The 26,396-nt window shown below is 36.0% G+C and overlaps 1 protein-coding gene across 1 annotated transcript; it reads right to left on the bottom strand.

Moving 5' to 3' along the window:
- Positions 1-6,367: 6,367 nt before the first annotated feature.
- On the bottom strand, positions 6,368-10,949 carry LOC131187809 (neurexin-3-like). Its single transcript, XM_058162459.1, has 3 exons — positions 10,241-10,949; positions 9,374-9,507; positions 6,368-6,410 (listed from the first exon to the last, which is right to left on the bottom strand). The coding sequence occupies exons 1-2, from the start codon at positions 10,947-10,949 to the stop codon at positions 9,470-9,472; spliced, it is 747 nt and encodes a 248-aa protein (XP_058018442.1). The 3' UTR covers positions 6,368-6,410; positions 9,374-9,469.
- Between the last annotated feature and the right edge of the window lie 15,447 nt (positions 10,950-26,396).

Raw genomic sequence — 26,396 nt, 5'->3', positions numbered from 1 at the left:
TCACTCCTATGCAAATCCCTCAAGTACTTTTTCCTTTTCCTTCTTTTTAGTTTAATTCCAAATTATTTCATTATTTTTAATTCCATTCAGACTTCTGGAGGCTCATTGTTTAGCCTTCTTCCCCTATTTTCAAGAATAATGTTTTATTTCCATCAAAAATTGCTTTGCAGTTTCTCTGCATGCTTTAATCTAAAGCATTTCATGCTCCAATTATATTCTCTGAAACTCTTTTTCTCCATGTACACATTACATTTTTCTCATATTTTTTGCAGCAATGACAGTCTAGTATGAATTTATTTCTCATTCACAATTTCATCTATCAAGCAATTTTTTCATAGTTCCTATCTGAGTACCTCCTCATACACCTACATAAGACCACACCTATAATATTGCATCCAGTTTTGGTCACCACACTATAAAAAAATTTGTTGAGACTCTAGAAAGAGTGCAGAGAAAGTTCTGAATTGCTTCTCTCCTTGATTAGTTTCCACCCATTGCTTCATGTTCTACCCTCAGGTGCTTTGGAGAATAGTTTGACTCCCTCTTCTTTGTGGCAACCCCTGAGATATTGGAACACTGCTATCATGTCTTCTTCTTTTCATTAAACTAGGTATACCGAATTCTTGCAACCGTTCTTCATATGTTTCATGATAGCAGTGTTTCAATATTCGAGGGGCTGCCACAGAGAGGAGAGGGTAAAACCATTTTCCAAAGCATCTGAAGGTCAGACAAGGAATAATGGATGGAAACTGAACAAGGATAGATTCAACCTGGAAATAGGGAGAAATTTTCTGACAGTGAGATCAAACAACTAATGGCTTCAGAAGTTGTGGGAGCTTCATCACTGGAAGCTTTCAAGAAGAGATTAGACTGTCATCTGACAGAAATGGTGTAGGGTCTCTTGCTTGGGCAGGGGATTGGACTAGATGACCTACAAAATCCCTTCCAACTCTGTTAATCTGCTAATCTGTGGAACCTTTTTTATTTATCTATTTATCACATTTGTTTTGGTAGATAGGGCCCAATGTTCAAGTTCCTTCTGTATCTTAATCCTATCTTCTGTAGTGTTGGCTATTCCTGCCAGCTTGGTGTTGTCTGCTATGTTTTAGTCTCCAAGCCTTTAATCATCCTAGTTAATAATCTTGCACTGTTGGCTATTCCTGTTAGCTTAGTGTCATCTGAAAATTTGATGAGTTTCTCTTCTATTCCCTTATCTAAATCATTTATGAAGATATTGAAGAGTTCTGGGCCTAAAATGGAACTTTGTGGCAGGAAGGAACCTTACTGCTTCCTTCCTTCCATGTAGATGTAGTACCATTAAGAACTACTCGTTGAGTATGGTTTCTCAGCCAGTTATAATAAATAAAATACAAATAGTAAAATAATAAAATAATAAATAATAAAATAATGTATAAAATACGTGAATTTTAAAATAAAGGAAAATACAGGGAGGGAATCTGAAAATTTGAAATTGAAAATAAATATATGAAATTATGTTTCCAATCAAAATAAGGTATAAGAAATGAACAATTAGACAATTAGACAAATAACTGAAGAAATTTAGCTAGAAATGAAACATAGCAGGGATTCTATTAAATAGAAATTTAATATGACACAAAATTTGAAAATGTTAGAAGCAGGAATCTTGGCAACCTTAGAAGCACAAAACCTCATGTGATACTGTCTGTATTTTTCAAGATTTCGGTATTCTTGTGAGAACTTTCTCAGAATCTGTCAGTGATTCTGTGGAAGACCTCATGAGATTTCAGCATTGTCATAAACTTTACTTGCATAAACATTATTAGCAAGCAGCCATACAGTATAAAATAGGGCTTTGGGGGAAATTTGTCCTTAATTATACAACTGATTAGTAGCAAACTCTTGAAAGTTCCCCAGTTCTATTCATTTTTCTTCATTAAATGAATATTTTAACCCTTTTAAACAATGAAGGCACTGATTTTTCATGTAACAAACCCTCTAATTCCACAACCACATGGTTTCCCAGCCACCACCCATAGTCCGCAAATAGTATAAACCCAGGATCAGACCTCTTCAAGTTATACCCTCCTATATCAAATCCACCCTAATTATCCCAATATAGGGAGGTTTTAAATACTGTATAGGGTGGCTTTTTAAAAGGGCCTAAATAATTTTCTATTATGATATAAATCAAGAGATCTGCTACTTTATTTTTAAAATCTAATAAATAAATAAATAAAATAAAAGTTTAAATTAAATCTAATCAATAAATTTAAATACATGTAAAAGATGTTTCTGAAATTGAAATAAGTAAAATCTACTAAGAAATAAATAAGAGAAAAACAATACAGATACCAAGAATTTTAATTAAAATGCAAAGGCCAAAAAAATCCACAACTTTAATATTGTCAACTATTAAAGGTCTCAAGTTCAGTCAAGATGCAGACCTAATCAATGGGCAGCCTTGTGAGATCAGACCAAATGCCCGTGTAGTTCAGCAATGTCATTGGAAAGCCCATAATGAGAACTTCAAAGCAATAATTGTCTCTTCTTCTGCTATGGCAACTGAAATTCAGTGGCAAGCAACCTCAGAACAAGTGGTTTTGATGATAATGATGAGAGTCACTGATAGTCACCTTTTATGAATTTATCAAATCCATAGTTAAAACTGTGTGATCTGTTAGCCATCAGAAGACCTTTTGGTAATGAATTCCAAACATTAATATCTGCTATATAGAAAAACATTTTGTTTGGGTTCTTCCTAACTATTATTAATCAGTAACACTGAATAAACCTTAGCATTACGAGTCTTAGAGAAATTAATTTCTCTGTATCTACTTTCTCTGTACTATATAATAGTTAGATTTTTAAAAGATATGCCATTAATCTATTCTGTCTAGTATTACTGTGAATGGTAAAATGCTATTCATTGTGGTCAGATACTACTTGTTGCAACCAGTAGCTGTTTAGAGGACTGAAGAACCAAACAAATTGCCAACTGGTTGTTTCAATATTCTGAGCAACAGTTTGCTTATTTGCTTCCAGCTTAATTTCAAGGTTGATTAATAGCTGTTTGTTTCCAGACAACTGATTTGACATTGATTAATAAGCAGTACTAGAGAATAGAATAGAATAGAATTTTATTGGCCAAGTGTGATTGGACACACTTGGCAGTACTAGAGTATCATCGTATTTGGAGCATTAGGTCTGGAAAACACAAACTGTTTCTTCAATTGGACTATAGTTGTACATTAAGAATGCAAGATTTAACTTTCCTGAAAAACATCTAGTTTCATTTATGCCTTAAAAGTACATTTAATCAAAGGGGCAGCATATTTGGCTCCTCTTCCAAAGTTGTGTGATTTCTTTTATCTGTTCCATTATCATTTCCACATACATCATTTCTAAAGTAGGGAATATTCTGTAATCGTAGAAGCTCCTCAATTAGTTTAGAACCCTGATTACAACAGGATTATGAATTGCACTGCAGTATCAGGTATACTTACCTATTCTTGCCCATGAAAATGGTAAGATCAAGTAAGCAACAACACAGATTTATCTAGGTAATGTTACTCTGGAATAAATAGAGAACCTTAAGAAACTGTAATAGGAATTGATCAGCCTCCATTAGAGTGAGGTAATTAAAGTGGAACCCAAAACTCTGAGCCCATTTCTAAGAAGTCCACTACCTGATTCATTCCTAGCTTTCTCACAATCTTTCACTTCCCCACAGAAAAACACCCACATACTTTGAAAGTTATTAAGTACAGGACAACAATTGGGGTGAAGGGCATCCAAGTTTGAAAGAAGAGCAATATTTACAGTAAATGCTATGAGCAGCATCTGAACAATGCTTCTGTTAAGCGTCCTTATATCCATGAAATGTTTCTATTGGGCTAAAATAAAATTGTCTGGAAAAGAATAGAAAAGTGAGGTCATTTGATTTTCCATGGATAATAATTACTTATTTATATTACCCTCTTTTCCATTTGTACTCTAAATAGTTTACAACAAGATCCAATCTACAGTTGTTTCTGAGTCAAAATACAGAGCAAGCAAAGCAATTCAGCAGTACATTGTTTCAAACTTACTCTCTCCATTTCAAACATACTTCCCATCATCTCTTGAACCTCAGCAATTCACAACCATTAACAATTTTGTCTGCAAAATTGCAGCAAATACGTCTGCAATGAAGGATGGTGGAGGGCAATGCAATTCCACTCAAGAGCAACATTGCTGCCACTAGACAGCAGTGGAACTCAGAAAATCACACTGCTTCCCTAGGTGGGATTATCAATCATTACAAAAGGCAAAACTGGAACCAAAAGGCAAGAGAGAAAGTCAGAAAACAGAGTAACTCTAAACAGATGGACACTGTGGAATATCATTAAAACGGAGTCACATTTTCCCTCGGTTCTGACCAGTTAAAACAGTGATGGTGTGCAGGTCTTCTCTTGGGTATTCAAGGATTGTTCACTGGATGTACATTCTCACTGTCTTCCACAGTATTTTTGCTCTGTTGTAACTGAGAAGTTCCAATTGCTTTCCATAATCTCCACCTTTAAAAACTTGCCTAGGAGTTTAGAAAGTGTATACTCAACCAATTTTGTCAGCTAAATCCACATAGTAAGCTGAGTAAAACATCAATACAATGATTTCAAAGAATGCATTAGTTCCTTCCCCTAAGTGCTCATCTTATTATTATGCCTTAGATACCCAACCTCTCCAACACAAAGAGGAAATTATTTATATCATTAAAATAATTCTCCTTAAGAAATTAATTAGATGTCTCTGTTTACTCACATAAAATGCCACAGATCAGTTCACCTAAAGTTTAATACCTCCATTTCCTCATGAAATTGACAATCCTGTTCAGGGTGGCAAGACTGTATCTTGTTAATTTAACATTCCAGAACTGTAATTATCTTCCCCATATATCTCACATTCTGTCCATACGTTCTCCAAGAAATTCAGAATTCCACATATTACTGTACTTTCAGTTACCGCAGGATGCAGCTTCCAATATAAAATGTGTATTTTTGGTATGTGTGTGTACAAAAAAAGAGAAAAAATATATGCTATCAGACAATAGAAAATTATAATAACTTAGGTACAGACTGAGGGAGATTGTTTTTCTATCTGATATTTACAACCATTATTATTAGAAGAAATTATGCTTACACTGCACTGTGCAGCCTGCAAGCACTTTGCAGCCATTAATTAGTTTATCTTGTGTTGGTAGCCATCTGGATCACCATCAAATTAAGATATGTTTGCAAAACAGTATCAAAACACACAAAAATATTTTTTTCCCTCTGGAGAATGCATGGAAGAATAAAATAGATTGCACTGGGGGTGATTCACCAAAATCTTTTGTGGATTTCCACCAAAAACATCAATGACAGTGGCCCTATTTAACATCCCACTAAATCAGTTTGTTAGACTAGAATGAGCAAGTGGGCCTCAGCTCACATGTTCTCCAGCATGGCTATGAAGCATTTGTTGATCACAGTTTAGTGTCTGTCCTGACCTATATTATGTGGTTAAATAAAATTAGAAGCAGAAGTTTCAAATTCCTCTTCATGACTTGGTGAGGGGAAAAGGTGAAATGCCAGGGGTCCATGGATCACTATATCTTGATCTCAATACTCCTTTGTTTTAACAGGACATATGATCCCAATACTTTCTGAAGATGGAAAATTATCATTCCATCCCTTCTTAATTCTATCAGCAGTGAAATGAGAAAGAATCACCAGAAACTGGGATAGGAAATAATGTTATGGAAAAGGCTGTATGAATTGTTACAGAAAAGTAATATCACCAACCACAACAACTTCATATTGTTCTCTTTTTTACTTTTGGTTTATGATTCTTTATTACTATGACTTAATTGTAATCCAAGCTTTGGGATCAGAGCTAGAAAAACTTAATGTGCACCATGTCATCTCAATCTCAACCTGTAATAACAGGGCAAAAATCAGAGGAAACCAGGGGCTGTTAAACCTCTGCTGCATTTTTAAAAACAGCAATTCATATTCATTCATCAAGAAAATGGAAGTAGAAGCAAATATTATGGTCATGTTCATTTGTTTTTTGATTACAAAATATATGTAAATTAAGAACAGCCATCAAGCTCTGGAGCTGTGCCAGAACAGTTATTAGTGTCATAAAATTGAAGGAAGGTGATAACAGGGCATTGTGTGCCTGCAAGAAAAAGTCAAGCAGCTGCCATCAAGCCCATCTGGAACAGGAAGCCATGCCCATGCCAGAGGGTCAGGTGGAAGATAGGTCCTGGCTATAATAACCTGGCTACTTCTTTTCCTTTAATGGAGCACAGAGAAATCTGTTCACTCCATAGTCAAAAGTGGGATAATTATAGAGTAACAAGCTCCACTGTCATTCCGGAGGCAGCATCCCCAGGAAATCTTGCTCTGCAATCAAGGAAAGAAGTGCAATCAGGCCCCTATTCAGGATTTGTTTAGAAACAACCCCTGTGGGAAGAAGGAGGTTTTAAGATGTTGCTTTGTGAAGTGGGTAGTAAGGTTGGCTATATGGTACTGTTACTATCAGAGGAGCTCAATGCAAATTCTTAGCAAAATTTTCACTCAGCCCCACCTTAAAAACCCAGGGAAGCCATAAAAATAATGCATGTTTGATGTATCTCCTTAAATTGTTCTTAGTAGAAATCTCTCTTCTGAACATAGCGAAGGATATCAGTGTCATTTTCCATGCTTCATACCATGTGTAACTTGGGAAGTGCAGAATTGGTCTCCATCAGGGCAAACTAACTGGTGCTCTTCCAAAGTTCTGAATGACAACTTCCACACTAGTTACTTGCTGGATTTGAAATGTAAGACAACTAGAAGACACAAGTTCTTCATCTCCTAGTCTAGACATTGGTTGGAAAATTGTAGTTCTTGAACTATGTATACACATGACATGAAACAGATTTATTAATTTAACAATCAACATTACTAGCTCTGTCACTGTCACGGCACATCTAAGAAAATACTCTGATGTTATATAGCATAATATCTTTGTCACAATTAAGTAAGAGTGAGACCTCATCTCAACAGTACCTAGGTGAATAGCAGTAGGGTTCTGAAAGTACTCTTGTTCCTGTGCTATTTTAAAATCTGGCATGTGTGACCATCCTGAAAACTTGAATCCCTGCTGGCATCAGACTGATCTTAGAAAACTACAGAATTATTCAGATGTTGGTAGAAAATAGGTAGAAGAGATACAAGGAATTTTTCTATTATAATTCTTTGCTCTATATGTTCTTGGAGAATCTCCAGAGGAAACTGAGAATTGAAGAGTTTGTGTTTGATGTCAGTTGTGGGGCTGGCCTTACTTTTAGCCTGAATGAGTCAGCTGCCTCAGGCAGCAGATTTTGGATGTCATAAAAAGATAGCAGTGTTAATTATTTATTTTGTTATTATTTCATTACTACTGCCAGAAATGGTAGTTGGTAGATTTTCTCTCGTTTGCCAGAATAATTTTGCCAACTCTGAGTAATCTATGTACCTTGGGTGGGTGACTTCACTGACTACTGTGCCTTAGGCAGCACTCTGTCTTGGGCCAATCCTGTGCCAGCTGCATACTCAGCCAGTAGAAGATTTTGCGTGTGCATTGAAAACAAAATGCACAAGTCTTATTGGACTTCGCTTGAAAAGCCATGATAATTGGATCATGTGAGCACATTTGCAACACTGATTTAAAAGGTTTAATATTTCCTCTCCTCAGGGAATGGTAATTTAAGAGAAAAAATGGGAATCTCAACTGGAATTCCAGCATTTTCACCAACTTCCAGGATTCTTTAGCAAAGCTAGGACAGTTAATCAGAAGCTTTTAATTTTCCAAGAGTTCTTGGAGTGGAGCTTTTCATTAGTATTGGTAGACGCGTAACACACACAATTTTTCCTTTTGTTTGTTTGCTGCCACAATAAGTGCAATTCTTTTGTCAGCTCCACCATCATTTTAATCCTTCACAACATCATGGGGTTATTGTTGGAGGAAACAATATTTAGATTAAAAAAATGAAAAAGGTTTTAAAAGACAAGCTGAGCAAAAAGGGGGGAAATCTCTGGTTCTGGAAAGCACTTATTGGATGATAAATCTTTACTTCCAATTGCAGCACTAAGATTTGCATTAGTTAACAGTAAATACTACCTTCTAATGCTTAATTTTTGACTATCTACTTAAAAAATAGTTTTTGAAAACAATATCTATGTTTAAGTGTTAAATCTGGAGGTTTGCATGTTTGCAAAACCTGGCATAGTTGGATAGCTGTTAAGTTATCTGAACCTCACAATGACCCATTGCCAATCTGTTCTTCAATTTACCATTGCATTATAGATGACAATGAAAATCAGATCCCCACTCATCATCCAGATATCCTCTACTAATCCTAACAATTATTCATTTGTCTATATGAACAGGTGATGACAGCACCAAAGGACCTGCAATAATTGCTGTCATTTTCGTTTCTGTGCAATAATGGAAGTGATAGTAACAGGGAGGGATTTAAAAATTGCTAAATCCAGGAAAAATCTTCCAAAGAGCTTTCCAAGTTTACATGGTGCATAATATCAAGTACTGCGTGAAAACTGTTTCCAAAATCCATGCATCTGTGTTGTTTCTTGTAGAATTTTACCAAGTATTTCTATAAAAGATTTCATTATGCACTTTATGCATAATGGAACTGCATTGGGCCTTAATGAATCTGTGATACTGTAAATGGAATGTGTAAACTTTAGTATTGGTGGGGCTGGCTAAGTATTTATTTATATATCCTTTCCTTGTCCACAGAATAAATGAGCTTCTTGTAGTTTTGCCATCCGGAAACACAGGTATCAATCAATAGTCGAGTAATGGCTTGAATTCAGTTGAGAGAATCTTTTTTTTAAAAAAAACAACAACTATGCACTGCATTTAGCTATTAAAACAGGAACTATTGATTGAGTCCCATCAACTCCCAGCTAAAACCAGTGACCAGCTGCAAATCAACACAGAAATCCAAGAAATAAGAAATGGTGTGAAACTATTTAATACCTCAAGGAGGATAATAAGTGTCAAGGATCGTTGGAAATGAAAGACATTCCTGCTTCCCAAAACAGGATACTTCTTGGCACCCCAAAACCCAAAACAAAAAAATGTTTCAAGAGAAGAGAAACAGAAGATGTTACTAAAATTATCTGAATTAATTCATTTCTAATTGAGTTGAACTACAACTACTATCATTCCCAGTCTGTCTCAGAACGGTTTATGCTGTTGTCCAATAAAACGAGATCAATCAAGCTGGAGAAAACCTACAAAAGGAATTCAGAATCATCTCGCAATACACTCATTTATTGGTAGAACTCAAACTTGATTTGGTTTCTCCCACTGATACCTTCTGTAGCATTTATTTTGTGTAGAGTGGAGGTGAATTCTTTTTCTTGTTCTTGAGCAACCTGCAGCAAAGCCAAAGTGAGGATATATCCATGATTCAGAACTGGATTAGACTTCTGAAGGACTTAACTTTCCCTGGAAATTACATAGGAGAAAACTTGGGGAGTTAAGTGAAAAGAAAGGAAGCATTTTAATCATACAATGAAACAGTTGAATACTAACAGCAAACAAGAGCAAATTACACTGCAAATTAAATTTATGTTTTCAATGTTTGTTTTATACATTAAAGATTCTCACCCAGTCCAAGACAATATAATCATTCTTCCATCTTCAACCTGGCTTGAACAGTTAAAAACAACTCAAAAATGTTACTCAAAAACACTATGGCAGAATTTCAGCTAACCATTTACGATCTAAATGCTGTTATGAATGAATGAATACAAGTCATACTTACTCTTTTTTGTTTCTCAGTCATGTAAGGCATTCAAAGAGTGTCTGGTCTTTGCTTTAACCACTATAACTTATTTTAGACAGAGGAATATGTTAAGATAAGTTACTTATTTCTTTAATAAACACTTTGCCCCATTTTTCATTTCAGTAAAGACAATGACTATTTTTCCCAGGATAATATGTGTATAAAGCAATCTTTGACCAAACCAGAGAATATAGGAAATGTTTAATGACCAAGCTAATAATGTTTGGCAAACATTTCAGAATCATGATTTATGAGCTGGCATGCTAAACTAGCATCACATATTCTTCTTTTTATTTCAGAGATGATTAAGCATGTTGAAACTCCTAAAATGAGGAGACAAATGTGGCCAGTCAGACATTTTTGTACAAAAAATCCTTCAGGAAGAAGTCTTACCTTCAGAACAGAGTTTCCCAACGTATCCAGTGGCTGAGCAATCACACTGTGGTTCACCATCCAGAAGAAAGCAAGTTCCACCATTTTCACAAGGATTCTCTGTACACAACCCTTCCATGTCCAGGCGGACTCCTTGGTGTCCCAGAAGCTGAGGTTCTGAATTGCCGTATTTCAGGTCCATGATAAATCCTTTAAATGGTGGCTCACCCAGGACACTCTCAAGGGTTAAGGCTGCAGGACGAATATCTGATGGGACACCTCCCAAAAAGAGGTCACTAACAATATTCATATACTGACGTTGTGGACGTACCTCACCAGGTTTGGCTTCACCATCAAGAACCATAACTGTCCGGAGATGGTTGCGACTAACCATCAAAAAATGTAAATTGCTGTCATTGACCTGCTTTTCTGTAACAATTGTAGCCTCAGCACAGTCTACACTGAATCGCAGCTGAATGCGTCCATCCATCAGGGATAAACAGAGAAAGTCGCAGACACCACCATCATCAAAGTAGAGAAGGAGCCCAGCTGAGATGTTTGTCTTCAGTTGGAAGCTTAGGTCACTTCTTGTGCTTGCATCCCAGCGGAGGTAACGAGCCCACTGATTTGGAAGGCCCATAAACTCAAGGCCAAGACAGAGGCTGAGAAAGGATCCCAACAATAAGGTCACCTTCAAGGCGAAAGAGGCAGAGTGGAGTGAAAAGTCCATTTTTGAAAGTAGTGCTTATTTTCTCCTTTGGGAAAACAAAAAATATTAAAAGCCACCTACACGAGAGAGAATGGCTCTTTAACAGTCACTGAAGCCAGTAAATTCCACAAGAGAGAAAACTCTAAATTGGAGAGGTAAGAGCTTACCTGTCCCTAAGAATACAGAGACCTTTATCTGAGAAGGAAAGAAAATATTGTGAAGATTTTCCAAGGGAAGCAATTTTGTAAGGGTTGGATTTCCACTTATAGCCTTGTATGACCCTAGATACTTCCAGTGAAAGGTAGAAGCAGTAGACAGCCTTCAAACTACAGCTTCTTAAAAGTGGTGATGGCACCAAAACATGGATAGCAGCAACCTCATCCAGTCAGAGACTCCATGGATAGAAATGTTGAAGTCTATCTGCATTGTGTCCAGAAGATGACCCTGTCCCCAATTCCTCACTTGTTGGCAATTGGATCCTAAAGAAAAAAAAATGGGAGAAAGAGAAATTAGCTTTACTCATCATCAATTTATTCATCTCATCATCCAAACATTTTACAGGGTTGACTAGAACACATATATTTATCCAACTGTTGTTAATGTATATTTCTTGTTCCAGAGAAATAGTAAATGTAGTCATAAAGCTGTGTAATTTATCTATTAAAAATGTAACTGTAACTAACAAAAACATATTGCAACCAATACAAACAAAAACAAAGGACGAAAACCTTATCACAGCAAACCTAAGGTATGTCACAAATTAGGCTGGGAGCCATAGACAGGTCTGGATTCATACGTTGGACTAAATAATGCTCTTTTAACCAATGATCTATTGGCTGAGTTTGCACAAAGAAGAAGCCATGCACTATGTTTAAAACTTTCACTGGTACATATCATGCCAATACTAAATCACAGTATGGTTTACTCACATTGCAGCTCTGGTCAAAAGGGCCCAGTGGAGATTATACTACCTGAGAGTTCTCAGGAAACAACAACTGAATGAAAAATTGCTGGTGACCTTCTACCGCTGCACTATAGAGCATTTTAATTTACAGCACCTGTTTATGGTTTGCTAATTGCACAGTGGCAGGCAGGACAGTACTCCAGAGGCTTAATATCACTGCCCAGAGGATCATTGGCTGCCCTCTCCCCTCTTTGGAAGAGCTTTATAGCTCCCGCTGCCTTAAGAAAGTTCAAAACATTCTTAAAGATCCATCTCATCCTGGGCACCCTTTTTTTTTTTAACTGTTATCATCTGGCAGATGGTACAGGTCAATAAAAACAAGGACAAATAGGCTGAAAAACAGCTTCTATCCCCGAGCAGTAAATATACTGAACTCTACTGAATAGTGTAATATTAATGCAGTATTAGGGGTTTTCAATTCAATTGTACAGCATGTGAAGGATGTGTGTTTTTGTTTTATTTGTTTTATTTTTATAGTTTTCTTATGTATGATGTACACTGACGATAGCATTTAATTTTGTTGCACAAGGTGCAATGACAATAAAGTAAACTACAATATATAAGTAATGTGTAAAAGCAGATTTTCCATATTCAAAGACGATCAAGTGTTATGATTCTCCACTCAAAAGCTACAAGTTGATTAGATTAATCTTCCAAAATGATATTGACAGCAAGGCTAGTGCTGATCTGAATTCCCAGGTGGATATATGGAAAAAGGTTATATTTAAGGTAACCTAATCTGAAGTGATATAGGGCTTTAAAAACTTTAACAAGTCCTTTGAACTTTGCCTAGAAGCAGAAAGACAGACAGTGGAGCTGATATAAAGAGTATAAAGGGTATTCTCAGTTGTGAGCTCTAAACACAATATGGTTACCGTATTTTGGGACACATGAAGCATTCTGATCAAATATGAAGTGCAAGACCTATTTCACAGACAAAAGCCAGGAAAAGCTCCAGGCCCAGACAAGATAACTCCTTCTTGCTTAAAAGTCTGTGCTGACCAGTTGGCCCCCATCTTCACCCGGATTTTCAATAAATCGCTAGAGATGTGCTATGTTTTTTCTTGCTTCAAATGCTCTATCATCCCAATGCCGAAGAAGCCCACCATCAAGGAACTGAAGGACTACAGACCAGTTGCTCTAACATCTGTAGTCATGAAAACCTTTGAAAGGCTCATGCTGTCCCACTTGAAAACCATCACTGATCCGCTGTTAGACCCCTTGCAAGTTGCATACCAAGCAAATAGATCAACAGATGATGCTGTTTATATGGCTCTGCACCACATTCTACAACATCTTGAGTCTCCAAAGACCTACACAAGGGTCCTCTTTGTAGACTTTGTAGAGCATTCCAGACATTCTTCTAACTACGCTAAACCAGCTAGTGGTACCTGAACACACTTGTAAATGGATCATAAGCTTCCTAACAGACAGGAAGCAGCAGGTGAAGCTAAGCAGAATCACATCAGATACCTGTATAATTAACACAGGGGCCCCACAAAGCCCTGTGCTCTCTCCACTCTCTTCTCTCTATATACCAATGACTGCGTCTCAAATGATCCATCTATTAAACTATTGAAGTTCGCAGATGACACAACAGTGATCGGTCTCATTCGAGACAATGATGAATCTGCATACAGACGGGAGATTGAACAACTAACCTTGTGGTGCGAATGGAACAATCTGGAACTGAACACACTCAGAACCATAGAAATGGTGGTGGACTTTAGAAGAAATCCTCCCATACTACTACCTCTTACAATACTAGACAACACAGTATCAACAGTAGAGACCTTCAAATTTCTAGGTTCTACCATATCGCAAGATCTAAAATGGACACTTAACATCAAAAATGTCATCAAAAAAGGACAACAAAGAATGTTCTTTCTGAGCAACTCAGAAAGCTCAAACTGCCCAAGGAACTCTACAGAGTTCTACTGAGGAATTATTGAGTCTGTCATCTGCACCTCTATAACTGTCTGGTTTGGTTCTGCAACCCAACAAGACAGACACAGACTTCAGAGGATAATTAGAACTGCAAAAAAAACAATTATTACCAACCTGCCTTCCATTGAGGACCTGTATACTGCATGAGTCAAAAAGAGGGCTGTGAAAATATTTGTAGATAAATTTGTAAATATTTATCCTGGACATAAACTGTTTCAACTCCTACCCTCAAAACAATACTATAGAGCACTGCACACCAGAACAACTAGACACAAGAAGAGTTTTTTCCCAAATGCCATCACTCTGCTAAACAAATAATTCCCTCAACGCTGTCAAACTAGTTACAAAGTCTACATTACTATTAGTCTTCTCATTGTTCCTAACACCCATCTCCTTCCACTTATGACTGTATCACTGTAACTTTGTTGCTGGTATCCTTATGATTTTATTGACTGTTTTCTAATATGATTTGATTGCTTATTGTACCCTATGACTATCATTAAGTGTTGTACCTTATGATTCTTGACAAATGTATCTTTTCTTTTATGTATACTGAGAACATATGCACCAAGACAAATTCCTTGTGTGTCCAATCACACTTGGCCAATAAAGAATTCTATTCTATTCTATTCTAAATTCTCTTCTCAAATCTGCTGAAGCTACATTCATATACTGTATTACACATAATAGGTTCAGTTTGTTTCCAAGTCAATGTGTTGTACGAGTCCAGCCATTGTGTTTGTATAATTTGTAGCTCATTATGTACTGTGGATCCAGCCAAATACAAAGCATCTGCCATCTTATCAAGGCATTGTGAAAAGTAAATACTATTCAAGTAAACTCTCAACTATTTAACTGAGCTGTACACAATGTTATGCCAAAAAAACATTAGAAGCTGCATGCAACTCTTCCACAGTACCTGTACTCAAATATACAACTTCTATGCCAATTCAAATCACTAATTCAATATTTATTGGAGCAAAATGAGATGGAAGGAGATGGCATGATTAGGCTAAGAATGGACTGGTCCTGATTTTGTAAGGATACACCATTATTTAAGAAGTTATTATCCTATACATAGTAAATGCTGAAAGGAAGTATTTTGTAATTTGTAATAAAACAGAACAGAACAGAACAGAATAGAATAGAATTTTTTATTGACCAAGTGTGATTGGAAACACAAGGAATTTGCCTTGGTGCATATGCTCTCAGTGTACATAAAAGAAAAGATACATTCATCAAGAATTCTAAGGTACAACACTTAATGATAGTCATAGGGTACAAATAAGCAATCAGGAAACAATCAATATAAATATAAATCCTAAGGATAAAAGCAACAAAGTTACAATCATACAGTCATAAGTGGGAGGAGATGGGTGGTGGGAACGATGAGAAGATTAATAGCAGTGCAGATTTAGTAAATAGTTTGACAGTGTTGAGGGAATTATTTGTTTAGCAGAGTGATGGCGTTCGGGAAGAAACTAATATATAGGATTCATTTAATTTTTTTGGTAAAAATTTAAGTCTTTTTTGCATATAATAAAAACAAATATGTTAATGTTTTATGGGAAAGGCACTTTGCTTTATGTTTATCAACCTTTTGGGCATATTCAAGGAATGCATTCTCAGTAACAAGGTGAAACAAAGATTGTTTTACCTTTTCCTGTATTGAGTTTCATTTAGATTTTCTGCATATGAGGTTTTTTTTTTACAGAACTACAACTGGGATACTCATTTGGTATCCCAGTTTATCCCATGAAATAAAAAAATATTGCTTGTGTCCAACCACTTCTTGTTACAAGCAAAAATGCTAATGTAAAGAACATGATTCTTGAAAACAGTTCAATCAGATCTAAGGGGAAAAAAACAAATTTCTATATACTAAGGCAGGGGTGTCAAACTTGATTTCATTGAGGGCCACATCAGGGTTGTGTTTGACCTTGGGGGGCGGGGGACATGATCAACTCAATGTCACTTTTGTCGGGGGGGGTGGGGTGGGGTGGCCCAAGCACTTTGCCAGCGAAAACAGACCGAGTTCCATTTTTGGCTGCAATGGCCTTCTGCAACTCTCTGCCAGTGAAAATGGAGCTTGGGAAGGCCACATGCAGCCCTCCCAAGCTCTGTTTTCCCTGGCAGAGGCACTGCGGGCCAGTCCTTGGCTGTTTCCAAAGCAGCCCCTTGGGCCAGATCTAAGCACCGTGTGGGCCAGATCTGGCCCACAGGCCTTCACTTTGACACCCCTGTACTAAGGCATCATGATCTGAGGTACCCACTTTTCTATTTTCAACATGAATCTATAATGCACAAGTTGAAGAAGCTCCAGTGTGTAAGTTGTATATGAGGGGAAATACAACAATAAACCTCATGCTCTCCCCTCCTTCCATTTTCTACACAAAAGTTCCTGAGGGAGGCCATCTATAAATAAATGAAAAGAAAAAGGGCCATTCATCTATAAAGAGATGAAAGAGGGATTAAACAGTCCATACTAAAGATTATTAACACAATAAGGGAAGACAGATCCACCCTGAGGCAAGTATGTTCTTCACACAATGGCCTTGTCATTATTTGAGCATAGCCATGACATAAAGAGGTCCTAGAAGCATCCTTTTCACATGATGTTACTTGCATTAGTGACATAGGCTCAAGGAAGTCCTTAACTAGACCAATGTTAACAGTGTTCTCCCTTTATTCTGATGTCATCCAAGGGGAGCCACAAGTTGAATAAAAGCGGCTTTGTCTCCAATTATTTATTTGCTTTTGCAGGATTTATAGGCAGTCCAATAGAAAAGAAGCCTGGCAGACTGGCAAAGATAGGGAATAGAGGCAACAGAGGCAGAAAAAGGAGGGACGGACAATGGTAACAGTAAACTTCATTTCAGAATAGTTTTCTATAGATTCAAGTTTGGGCAGATTTGGCAGAGGAAAAAGGGTCTTAGCTTAATATTAAGGACAGATTAATTAATGAAAGATTGTTATAATCTGAAACTGATTTGTCAGTTTTTTATAAAGATACACAAACGATTATAGACAATGAAGAAAGAAAGTTTGATAGATAAGATGCCTATTCTAACCAAAAGCAATATATCCTGTGAGCATTCACTGACAAACAAAAAATAATCACTGGACCTTGTTAGTTTAAATGTTTAAAAACAAAAATGCAATCAAGTCAAAAATAAAAGGAGAGCAATTTTAATTGTTAACAGTGAATTTGTCAGGGTTCCAAGTAACGCCCCCCCAACCAAAGAAGACTCCAGGGCTTGAAGTTCCTCAAAGTTAGATTTTATTAGAGATGTCATATGGCACTTCTGGGAAAACCCGAATCTGAAGGTTTCTAGGTTTTCCCCACCCAAATGAAAGTCCAAGTCCCTGCTCAGCACCCCCATGTCCATCACATGGTCCAATCAAAGCATCATCCCAACTGGAGACATCTCCCAGTCACACCCCTCCAGGTGCAGGGAAGATGTCCTTGACTCCCTGAGAAAGGAATGTTATTATGACTATATATCACCGTGCTCCATATAATCCCCCCTCTCAGTTTCCCACAGCAGTAAATGTGGCAGGCCTGAAGGCCCCATGCAAAAGATGGCTTCCAGGCCTGACAAAATTCAAAGGTGTGCAAGGAAAGAAGCTGGAGATCCCAAGAAATCGGTGGTCTGTTTGGGGCCTAGTAAGAAGAGAGTCATTTTGTGTAATAGTTAAAGGCTAGAAAAAAGGAGCTCCTGAATTGCTGCCTTGCATTATGGACTAAGCCAACTGGATAACTTTTGGCCAGTCATTCTTTTTCACTCTAGCAAGAAGGTAATGGCAAACCACTTCCCAAATTTTGCCAAGAAAACTGCATGTTGTATACACAGTAGAACAGAACATGCATTGTGTTTGCCTTTCTCATACCAAGAATACCAAATAAGTTATTTACAAAATAGAAAGATAAAGAGGAAGAAAGACTAGAGAAAGGGCCTAAGCCTGGAACAACTGATAAGAATGGAGATACACACTGGAAATTAGCAAGCCACGTGCTCTCTCCGAATGCTCTCTCAAGATGTGCACTGATTCCATAATTCAGGAAGGGATACAGGGTTATTTTTAAAATGTGTCTTAAATCAAAACTAAACCAAACTAAGTCTTTTTGGGGGGTAGAACAAAGAGAGTGCCTGATAAACCCCCTTGCTTGTGGAGAAAAAAGCAGGACTCATGCAAACGTCTTGAAATTAAAGTGAAGAAAAAAGAAAAACTGGGGATGAGGAATTTATTACATTGTTCCCCTAAATATGAGTCATTGGTTTAAAACATGACACATGAAACCTAATTACTTGTTTTGTTTCTTAGCCACTGAAGACACCCTGGAAAAGTCAAATCCCCGAACAGAGCTCATAGCAGTTCGTTATATCCTTGGAATATCACGTTAACAAGAAAGGTCATCTTGCTCTTGAACACAAGTGCTTGTGGAACAGGCACATGTTTGGTGAATCACTGATTTGGAAGGAACTATTCTGAAACAATCCAAACTGTCTGGCAAATTATGATTCTTTTGTTATATACGGGTGCTGATGTTTCGGTTTCTCAGACAAGATTGAAGAAATTTTAAGAACTTGACTTTTGATTTTGCAGAAGATAATCGGACTGTAAACTAAGCTAAACTTGTAACAGTGGTAAAAATGACCTATTAAACACAGATGGCAAGTAAACAAGCAATATAACAGGTGGGATACTATGAATATTTGGGAATTTTTCAAAGTATAACTTCATGGAGGGTACAATCATCACATGCAGAAAATCATGCTCAAAACTTATTGACATTTTGAGTTTGTACTGGACACCACAAATTTCTTCAGCACTAAAAGATTTAAATAATAATAATTTTATCTCTTTTGTTTATCAAGTGCAGACCTGTAATTATTGCTACTATATATATATAAAGAACCAGAGGTTGTTGAAAACAAATTGCATCAATTGCATATTTGCTGCTCTGTATATGTCCCAAGAGGAACGCGGTGACTCAGTGGCTAAGACGCTGATCTTTTTGATCGAAAGGTTGGCAGTTCAGCGGTTCGAATCCCTAGTGCCGTATAATGGAGTGAGCTCCCATTACTTGTCCCAGCTTCTGCCAACCTAGCAGTTTGAAAGCATGTAAAAATACAAGTAGAAAAAATAGGGACCACCTTTGGTGGGAAGGTAACAGTGTTCCAGTGCCTTTGCCAGCCACATGACCACGGAGACGTCTTTGGACTGTGCTGGCTCTTCGGCTTTGAAATGGAGATGAGCACTGCCCCCTAGAGTTGGGAATGACTAGCACATATGTGCAAGGGGAACCTTTACCTTTTACCTTTATGTGTCCCAAATATGGTACTTCACTTGGAGTAAGCCAAACCTCTGTAAAGGCTAAGACAAGGATTATCATGTTTATTTTATGTTTAAATCGCTTTCTGGTAGACTAGCTAGAGGTATATTATTCTTTCCATTCAAAGTGGATTTTTTTATATATAAATTGGCCAGATTTGGTCTGTCCATGAGTTATTTAGTCTCTGGGAGACAATAAAACAACACGTCATGATGCAGACCAATACGGGGCTTAATGTATGATGATATGCCGCCAGCTAGGCCCCCACTGAACTCCATATTCTTATCTTTATTCTCTGGAATATCAGAAATTAAGGAGGGTATTTTCATTGGTATGCTTTGATGCACTGCCAACAGCAATAATGGAAGAACATTTTGCAGAAATAATAATAAACAACCTTATATGCCCTTACAGGTTTGATCAAATAGAGTCTTAATCCATGACTTTCTATAGTGTTCTTGCTACAATGACAGCAGATAGAAACATAGAAAAGTAATGCCAGAAAAAGACTTAGCGGTTCATCTAATCTGCCCTTTTAATTTTTTTCTTGTTGTTGCTGCTGCTGTTTGTTTACTTTTAATTTATTATTTTAATTATCTTTAATTTTTTGTCAGCTGATGGACATGTGTTTATCTCAAATATGTTTAAACTCAGTTACTGATGAGTTACTGACTCACTACCTCTGCTGGAAGTTAGTTCCAAGCTTCTACCACACTTTTTGTGACTTTCTAACATTTCTTTTAGAAGTTCCCTCCTGTCAATTTGAGATTATGCCCGTGTTCTTTATTTTTGCTTAATATTGAAAATACCGTCTTCCAGAACCTTATTCACACTCACAATAAAATTAAATATTTCAATCATGTACCCACTTTCCTTTCTGACCTCCAGGCTGTACATATTCAGTTTCTCCAATCTCTCCTGATAAGTTTTGTCCCTCAGACCTTGCACCATTTTTGTCGTCCATCTTTGGACTCACTCAATCTTATCAATATATTTTTAAGTGAAGTCTCCAGAATACTATTTGAATAGTATTCTGGTGGTGCACTGGTTAGAACGCAGTATATAGCAAGCTAATTCTGCTCAGCAGTTTGATTATTTCAATCCTGACAGGCTCAAGGTTGACTCAGCTTTCCATTCTTCTGAGGTCAGTAAAATGAGGACTCAGATTATTGGGGGCAATAGGCTGACTCTGTAAACCACTTAGAGAGGACGGTAAAAGAACTGTGAAGCAGTATATAAGTCTAAGTGCTATTGCTGTTGCTAAATTGGGTCTGACTAAATCCTACATACTGGGCTTAAAGCCTTAATTTTCATGCTGATGATCGCTCTAATGAAGCACTGCAGAATTCTTTTTGCTTTCACAGCTGCTAGTTACACCGTTTACTCATTTTGCAGTGATTTGCTATGAGCACACCGTTCTTCTGTTATTCTGTCTTAACACTGTTCCACTCCTCCCCCCAAAAAAACAACAACAACTGTACCCTGCCAGAGGATTCTTTTTCTCCAAGTGTATGATCCTACATTTAGAAACATTGAATTGCAGTTTCTACAGTTTGGGCCAATTTTCCAGAAATGCCAAATCATTTTTCATGTTTGGAATACCCCAAGGAACATCATCTCTACTGCACACCTTTGTGTCATCAGCAAAAAGACAATCTTCTGTTATATTGCTTACAAATACATTGAACAGAACAAAGGACTGAGCTGTATACCATTTGTGACTGGTCTCTGTTCAGATCATGTCCCATTAACAATCACACACTGGGATCTATACCTGAGCTAACTTCTCATCTACTGAACCACTCACGGGTTAAGCCCTAAGCCTGTACAATTTTTTAATGAACTGATTATGTGAATGAGCTCATAATTCAGAGTTTGGATCCACTGAACTCTCTGGGTGCACCTATGACTTTTTAAATGTATTTAATTGTCAGAAGATTAAAAGCCACAATTGGTAAATTTTGTGCCACAGATTAATAACTGCTTTGATTTATTTAGAGGACTGAATGTGTACACAGGTGTCCATAGTAATACCATTAAATGAAACATTAAGAAAGTGAAATGTTTTTTTTAATTTTATGGCAATCTTAGAAAGTCATGGTTTATAATCAGTGAGAAAGGAACAGCATAGTAATATCATAGTAATATGTGTCAGAATCTTAAGTGGATAGAGATGGTGGATTCTGCCAATTATCTGGTCAATTCTCTGCCAGCAGGGGATATAAAGTGCCTACTCTCTGACATAAAACTGTGTCTTTCTCTATAGAGTCAAAAGTGATTGTAATGATTCACAGCTATCATCTTTGATAGCAATGAATCTAGATACCTTCTCTTCAACTCTGAATACCTTTTCTTCTAACCTTAAATCAATATAGCATTGAACTGTGCAGTTTTGCATATTCTTTCTTCCTTTGTCCATAATTGCTCCTACAGAACTCAAACTTCTGGAAGAACATTTGTCAGGGAAAAAAATCAACAATTTTACTATTCATATTAATACAATAGTTGTGGGGGGGGGGAAATGCTTATACCTGAATGTATTTCACAACACAGAGAAACTATCTTCTGATTCTTCAATATGAGTCTGTCAATCTTGTTCACAGATTAATTCTATTGCTTTTAAAGAAGAAATGCTCCATTTTTGTTTTTAGAAATTATTTTTTAAAAAAGAGGAACCTATAAAATACTAATTAATAATAATAGGCTATACAGTATGTGTGTGTGTGTGTGTAAATTCACAAATCGAAGAACACTCTAGTTCCAATTCCAGTTAAGCATTTCTCAGCAATACATGCATCAGCCAAATTTTGGTGATCTCCACTTAATTATCATCATTCCAATCAGTAGTGGGTTTCAATTTTGGCCATTACTGGTTCGCTCATGAGCGTCCACACTATTGCACGTGCATGCAAAACTTCTGTGTATGCAGAGAGATGTCCAGGTGGGTGGGTGGAGCCTCCCACCGCTACCAGTTCACCCAATCCGGGGTGAACCGGTAGCAACCCACCATTGATTCAAATGCAAACTTAAAAGTCTCTTGAGAAATTCATTTTATCAGCTGCCTTTTTTATTTAAAATGAGTAGTAGTGACTTTTATCCTATAATATTTCTAGGAAAAGACTATCGATATTTATCCACTAAAAATACCAACTGGTAATTTTCTAGCACCGGGTAAAAAATTAAGAATAAATAGAGATCATAGGAATTTTATAATGATCTATTTCTGTATCATTTAAACTGATCATAACAGAAAAGCTAAACATAGTTAAAAAAAACAATTCAAAAGTCAAGAGATGTGTTTACGAGAATGACTAATGGAAAATTACCAAACTAGCAGTTTACAGCCCGTCTCAAAAAAGAAAGATGTTGTGAAAGTTCTAGGAATTGTAAATTTCACAGGAAAAAATTACATCAAATTTACAACCTACAATATATTGGAAAAAAATGTACTAGTAACAGCAAATAAAGATCTAGAGAAAAACTTTGAAAAATGAATATAGTTAATCCAAATAGATTCCCTACTAAAATATGTTGAAAATAATAGAGCTATCAAATAGTCAGCCATGCTACAAAGGAATTAGGGCAAATTAGAGCTTCGTTCTAAGAATACGGCTATAAAATGCATGTGTGTTTATTTACTGAAGTATATTTATTGCAGGAATTGATCATAAGCCTGTAATATGTGCTGCTAAGAAAGCTGTGATAGATATGGTTTCAGAATTCAATTTGTAGCTCCAGATATTGGTATTAGCAGCTGAATACAAGCTAGAGAATAGAATAGAATTTTTTATTGGCCAATGGTGATTGGACGCACAAGGAATTTGTCTTGCTGCATATGCTCTCAGTTTACATAAAAGAAAAGTTACCTTCATCAAGGTACAACACTTACAACACTTAAGGGTAGTCATAGGGTACAAATTTAACACTTAATGATACAACACTTAATGACAGTCATAGGCTACAAATAAGCAATAACAGCATCAGGGTGGATTTGATTGAAATCATGATTTAAATCACTAAAAGGCTTGATTTAAATAAACTCAATTTAAATCATAATTTTTAAAAAGCAACTGTCATCTCTGTCCCGCTATTGACTCACCAACAGTCCTAATATTACAGACTATACAGCCTCATGTTACATAACTAAGCTCCATTTCATGCTAAATAAACTAAATTATTAATGTATCTTAAATAAAAAATAATCTTTAGATAGATTTTTACTCCAAATTTTATTTTATTATTATATTTATTTTATTACAATAAATTTGATAAAAATCAAAAAATCCAATTTAAATTTTTAAAAATCTTTTTATTTAAAAAAATCATCAATTTTATCCATCCTGAACAGCATTATGCAATGCAGATGAAAATTCTGATAAAAAATATTAATATATATACTATTTTAAAATATTTTCAATCTGCCCATCATTCAAAATGACCACAGCAGAGAAGAAAAGAAGATCAAAAAATGGTAATGTAATAAAACTAAAATAAAACTCAATTATAAAACATTTAAAAAAACAACACAATGCAAAAAAAATCAACTAAGTAAAAATGTAGGCAAATTAAATAAAATATTACCTTGGGACAAAAATGATTGCATATTGTATTTGGCTAATAATCCAAGAGATGAACAGAATTTTCATGAGCTTTGTCAACTTCATTGTTTAATTCCAGAGAAATAAGTAAATGGGACAAAAATTTAATGGGACAAAAATTTAAATACATTTTTCTGAGGAAAACTTATATGCTGCACTGAAAGTAATCAAATGTAATTTCATATTGCCACAAGTAATCAGATATGTTGTAAAAACTATCCAGGTCCCTACACTCCTGCCTTATATTATCAGTTTCAAATTTATATTAATTAAAAGTTGCTCAATATACTTTTTGGTTACTACGCACTACGTAATTTTAAAAGAATAATAGTTTTTTTTAAGGTAAATTCTACTTCATATTTTTCAAAATATCCTTATCCAAAAGCCAACCCAATCATAATGACTTTCACGGTTCAGTGAGTTAAATCAAAATGAGTCATATTCATTCACTATGGTACCACTGACCACTCTTACCTCTTGCCAAACTAGAATGGGCCTTCTAGTTTTGCTCTGGTGGCATTTTTAGAAATAAGGTGGTTGGGCTTCTAAAGGATTTTCTAGAGAATCCATCCATGCCTTCACATTCAAAGGAACTATTTTTTTATAGTTTAAAACTATTTCGAGCAGTATCTACACATTTGCATCAAAAAAATGCCATTCATTGGCAACTGTTGTGATCTGTGGATCTTGCCATGCTATGACTGGTGGCATTCAGGCCATAGAGATTTCTAGATAAAGCCTCTCATTTTCCTAGGGTTTTTGTAGAATACTATTAAGGTACTATTCCACATAACTTATCTTTCTAAGCTGTGTTTGGCAGCCATAAGTCTCTTTAATTAAATAAATAACAAATGGTGTATGATAATTAACTAATATCTATGACTCTCTAAGTAATAATTATATAGTATTTACATAAACAACATTAGGAACAAATAAATATCTGTAGGCATATCTGAGGAGCCATTTTACCCCGATGGGACCAGCCCACCCACTCATTCTAGCAGAAAGGGCCTACTTCAGATCCCATCTGCCATCTATGCTGGGGATAACTGATAGGGTAGAGAATATCCCACTCCCACATCACCCATTATCTTTGTTTGTAAACTTTTTAACTTTTCTATTTAACTCTGTTAATTTTAATTGTCTCCCATTGCCTTTTTTTAATGTTATTACATTATTATATTGTAAGCTTCCCAGAGTCATTGCATGGGCAGCATAAAATTTTGAATAAATAAATTTATTAATTGCAGAATCACTAAATGTATTGAATAGAGACTGGAAAGGGAACATCTGCTCCCTGTATACAGTGGTTCCAATATACATTGGAATTTGTAGATTTACCTAATGTAAATAAAAACAAAGTCAGCTCACACTATGAATTAATATAGCAACAGCACTTAGACTTATATACCACTTTACAGTGGCTTTACAGCCCACTCTAAGCAGTTTAAAGAGTAAGTACGAATACGAATAAACTAAACTAAGTATATTGACCCCAACAATTTGGGTCCTCATTTTACCCACCTCGGAAGGATAGAAAGCTTAGTCAACCTTGAGCCTGGTAAGATTTGAACGGCCAAATTTCAGGTAGATGGCCAGTCAGCAGAAGTAGCTGCAGTACTGCACTCTAACCACTGCACCACTGTGGCTCATATAGCACACAGTTCGATGCTAAGAGACTATAAAATACAATTCTCTAGAATATCCAAGTCTATACTATGAATATCAGGTGTACTGGAAACATGTCCATAATTCTGAAATCTATGCCAAATTACCCCCTTCTATGCCAAAGAGTTATGTCATTTTTCCCAGGATCTGTGTCATCTAGAATATGCCTTACATTGTTCTAGGTAACAAGAAGTTTCACAAAACTGAACTGTAATCGACTACACTGTAATCGACTAAACTGTAATCGACTACAATAAAAAAAAAACTTTGAAGGGAAGGGAAATTCAATGAGGAAAATTCAATGAGAATTGTAAACAATTATCACAAAGTGTCTATGGAGATTTTCAGTCATCCAAGAGGCAACTGGACTTTCTGGTTTTTCTTTGAAGATGTTTTGCTTCTCATACAAGAAGCTTGTAGAAGTGAAACATCTTCAAAGAAAAACCCGAAAGTCCAGTTGCCTCTTGAAAAAGCACCTTTGGGACAATTATCACAATTTTTTCAATCATATTTAAAATAAAAAATATGGATATCAATAATTATAATTATAGTATAGATACATATTTGATTGTTAAAACAAACAGAAAGTCCAGAATTAGAACACACACTTAATAATACATTAGACAATGTTAAGAGTTAGGCAGTATTTTTTTGTTCATAGAAAGATAAATAGAAAGAGTCATTTATATCATTGATTTTAAACCACTGATCTTTACAGGAATCCAAATTAATGCCTCATGTAAATTCACAACGTAATAAGTAAAAGTAACGGAGATTTACTCTCTAACCTACAGTTTACAAACAGAACAGTAACGAGATGTGTCATTCCTGGAGACTAAAACAGTAATTTGTGAACACTTAATTTTAGCTACAATAAATAGCCAGCCTAGATAATACCAAGAATTGACCCAAAACAATTTATGTTATACTCTGTAAAATGTTTTTCACTTGAA

The sequence above is a fragment of the Ahaetulla prasina genome, chromosome 1 (assembly GCF_028640845.1).
Source record: "Ahaetulla prasina isolate Xishuangbanna chromosome 1, ASM2864084v1, whole genome shotgun sequence".
NCBI lineage: Eukaryota > Metazoa > Chordata > Lepidosauria > Squamata > Colubridae > Ahaetulla > Ahaetulla prasina.
Note: the sequence above shows the minus strand (reverse complement) of the source record. Positions and strands in the feature narration are given on the sequence as shown.

Coding starts and splice junctions, on each gene's coding strand:
- LOC131187809 (XM_058162459.1), bottom strand. CDS start 10,949: ATGGACTTTTCACTCCACTCTGCCTCTTTCGCCTTGAAGGTGACCTTA. Junction 9,508..10,240: donor TGGGAAACTCTGTTCTGAAG/GTAAGACTTCTT, acceptor TGTAATTTCCAG/GGAAAGTTAAGTCCTTCAGA.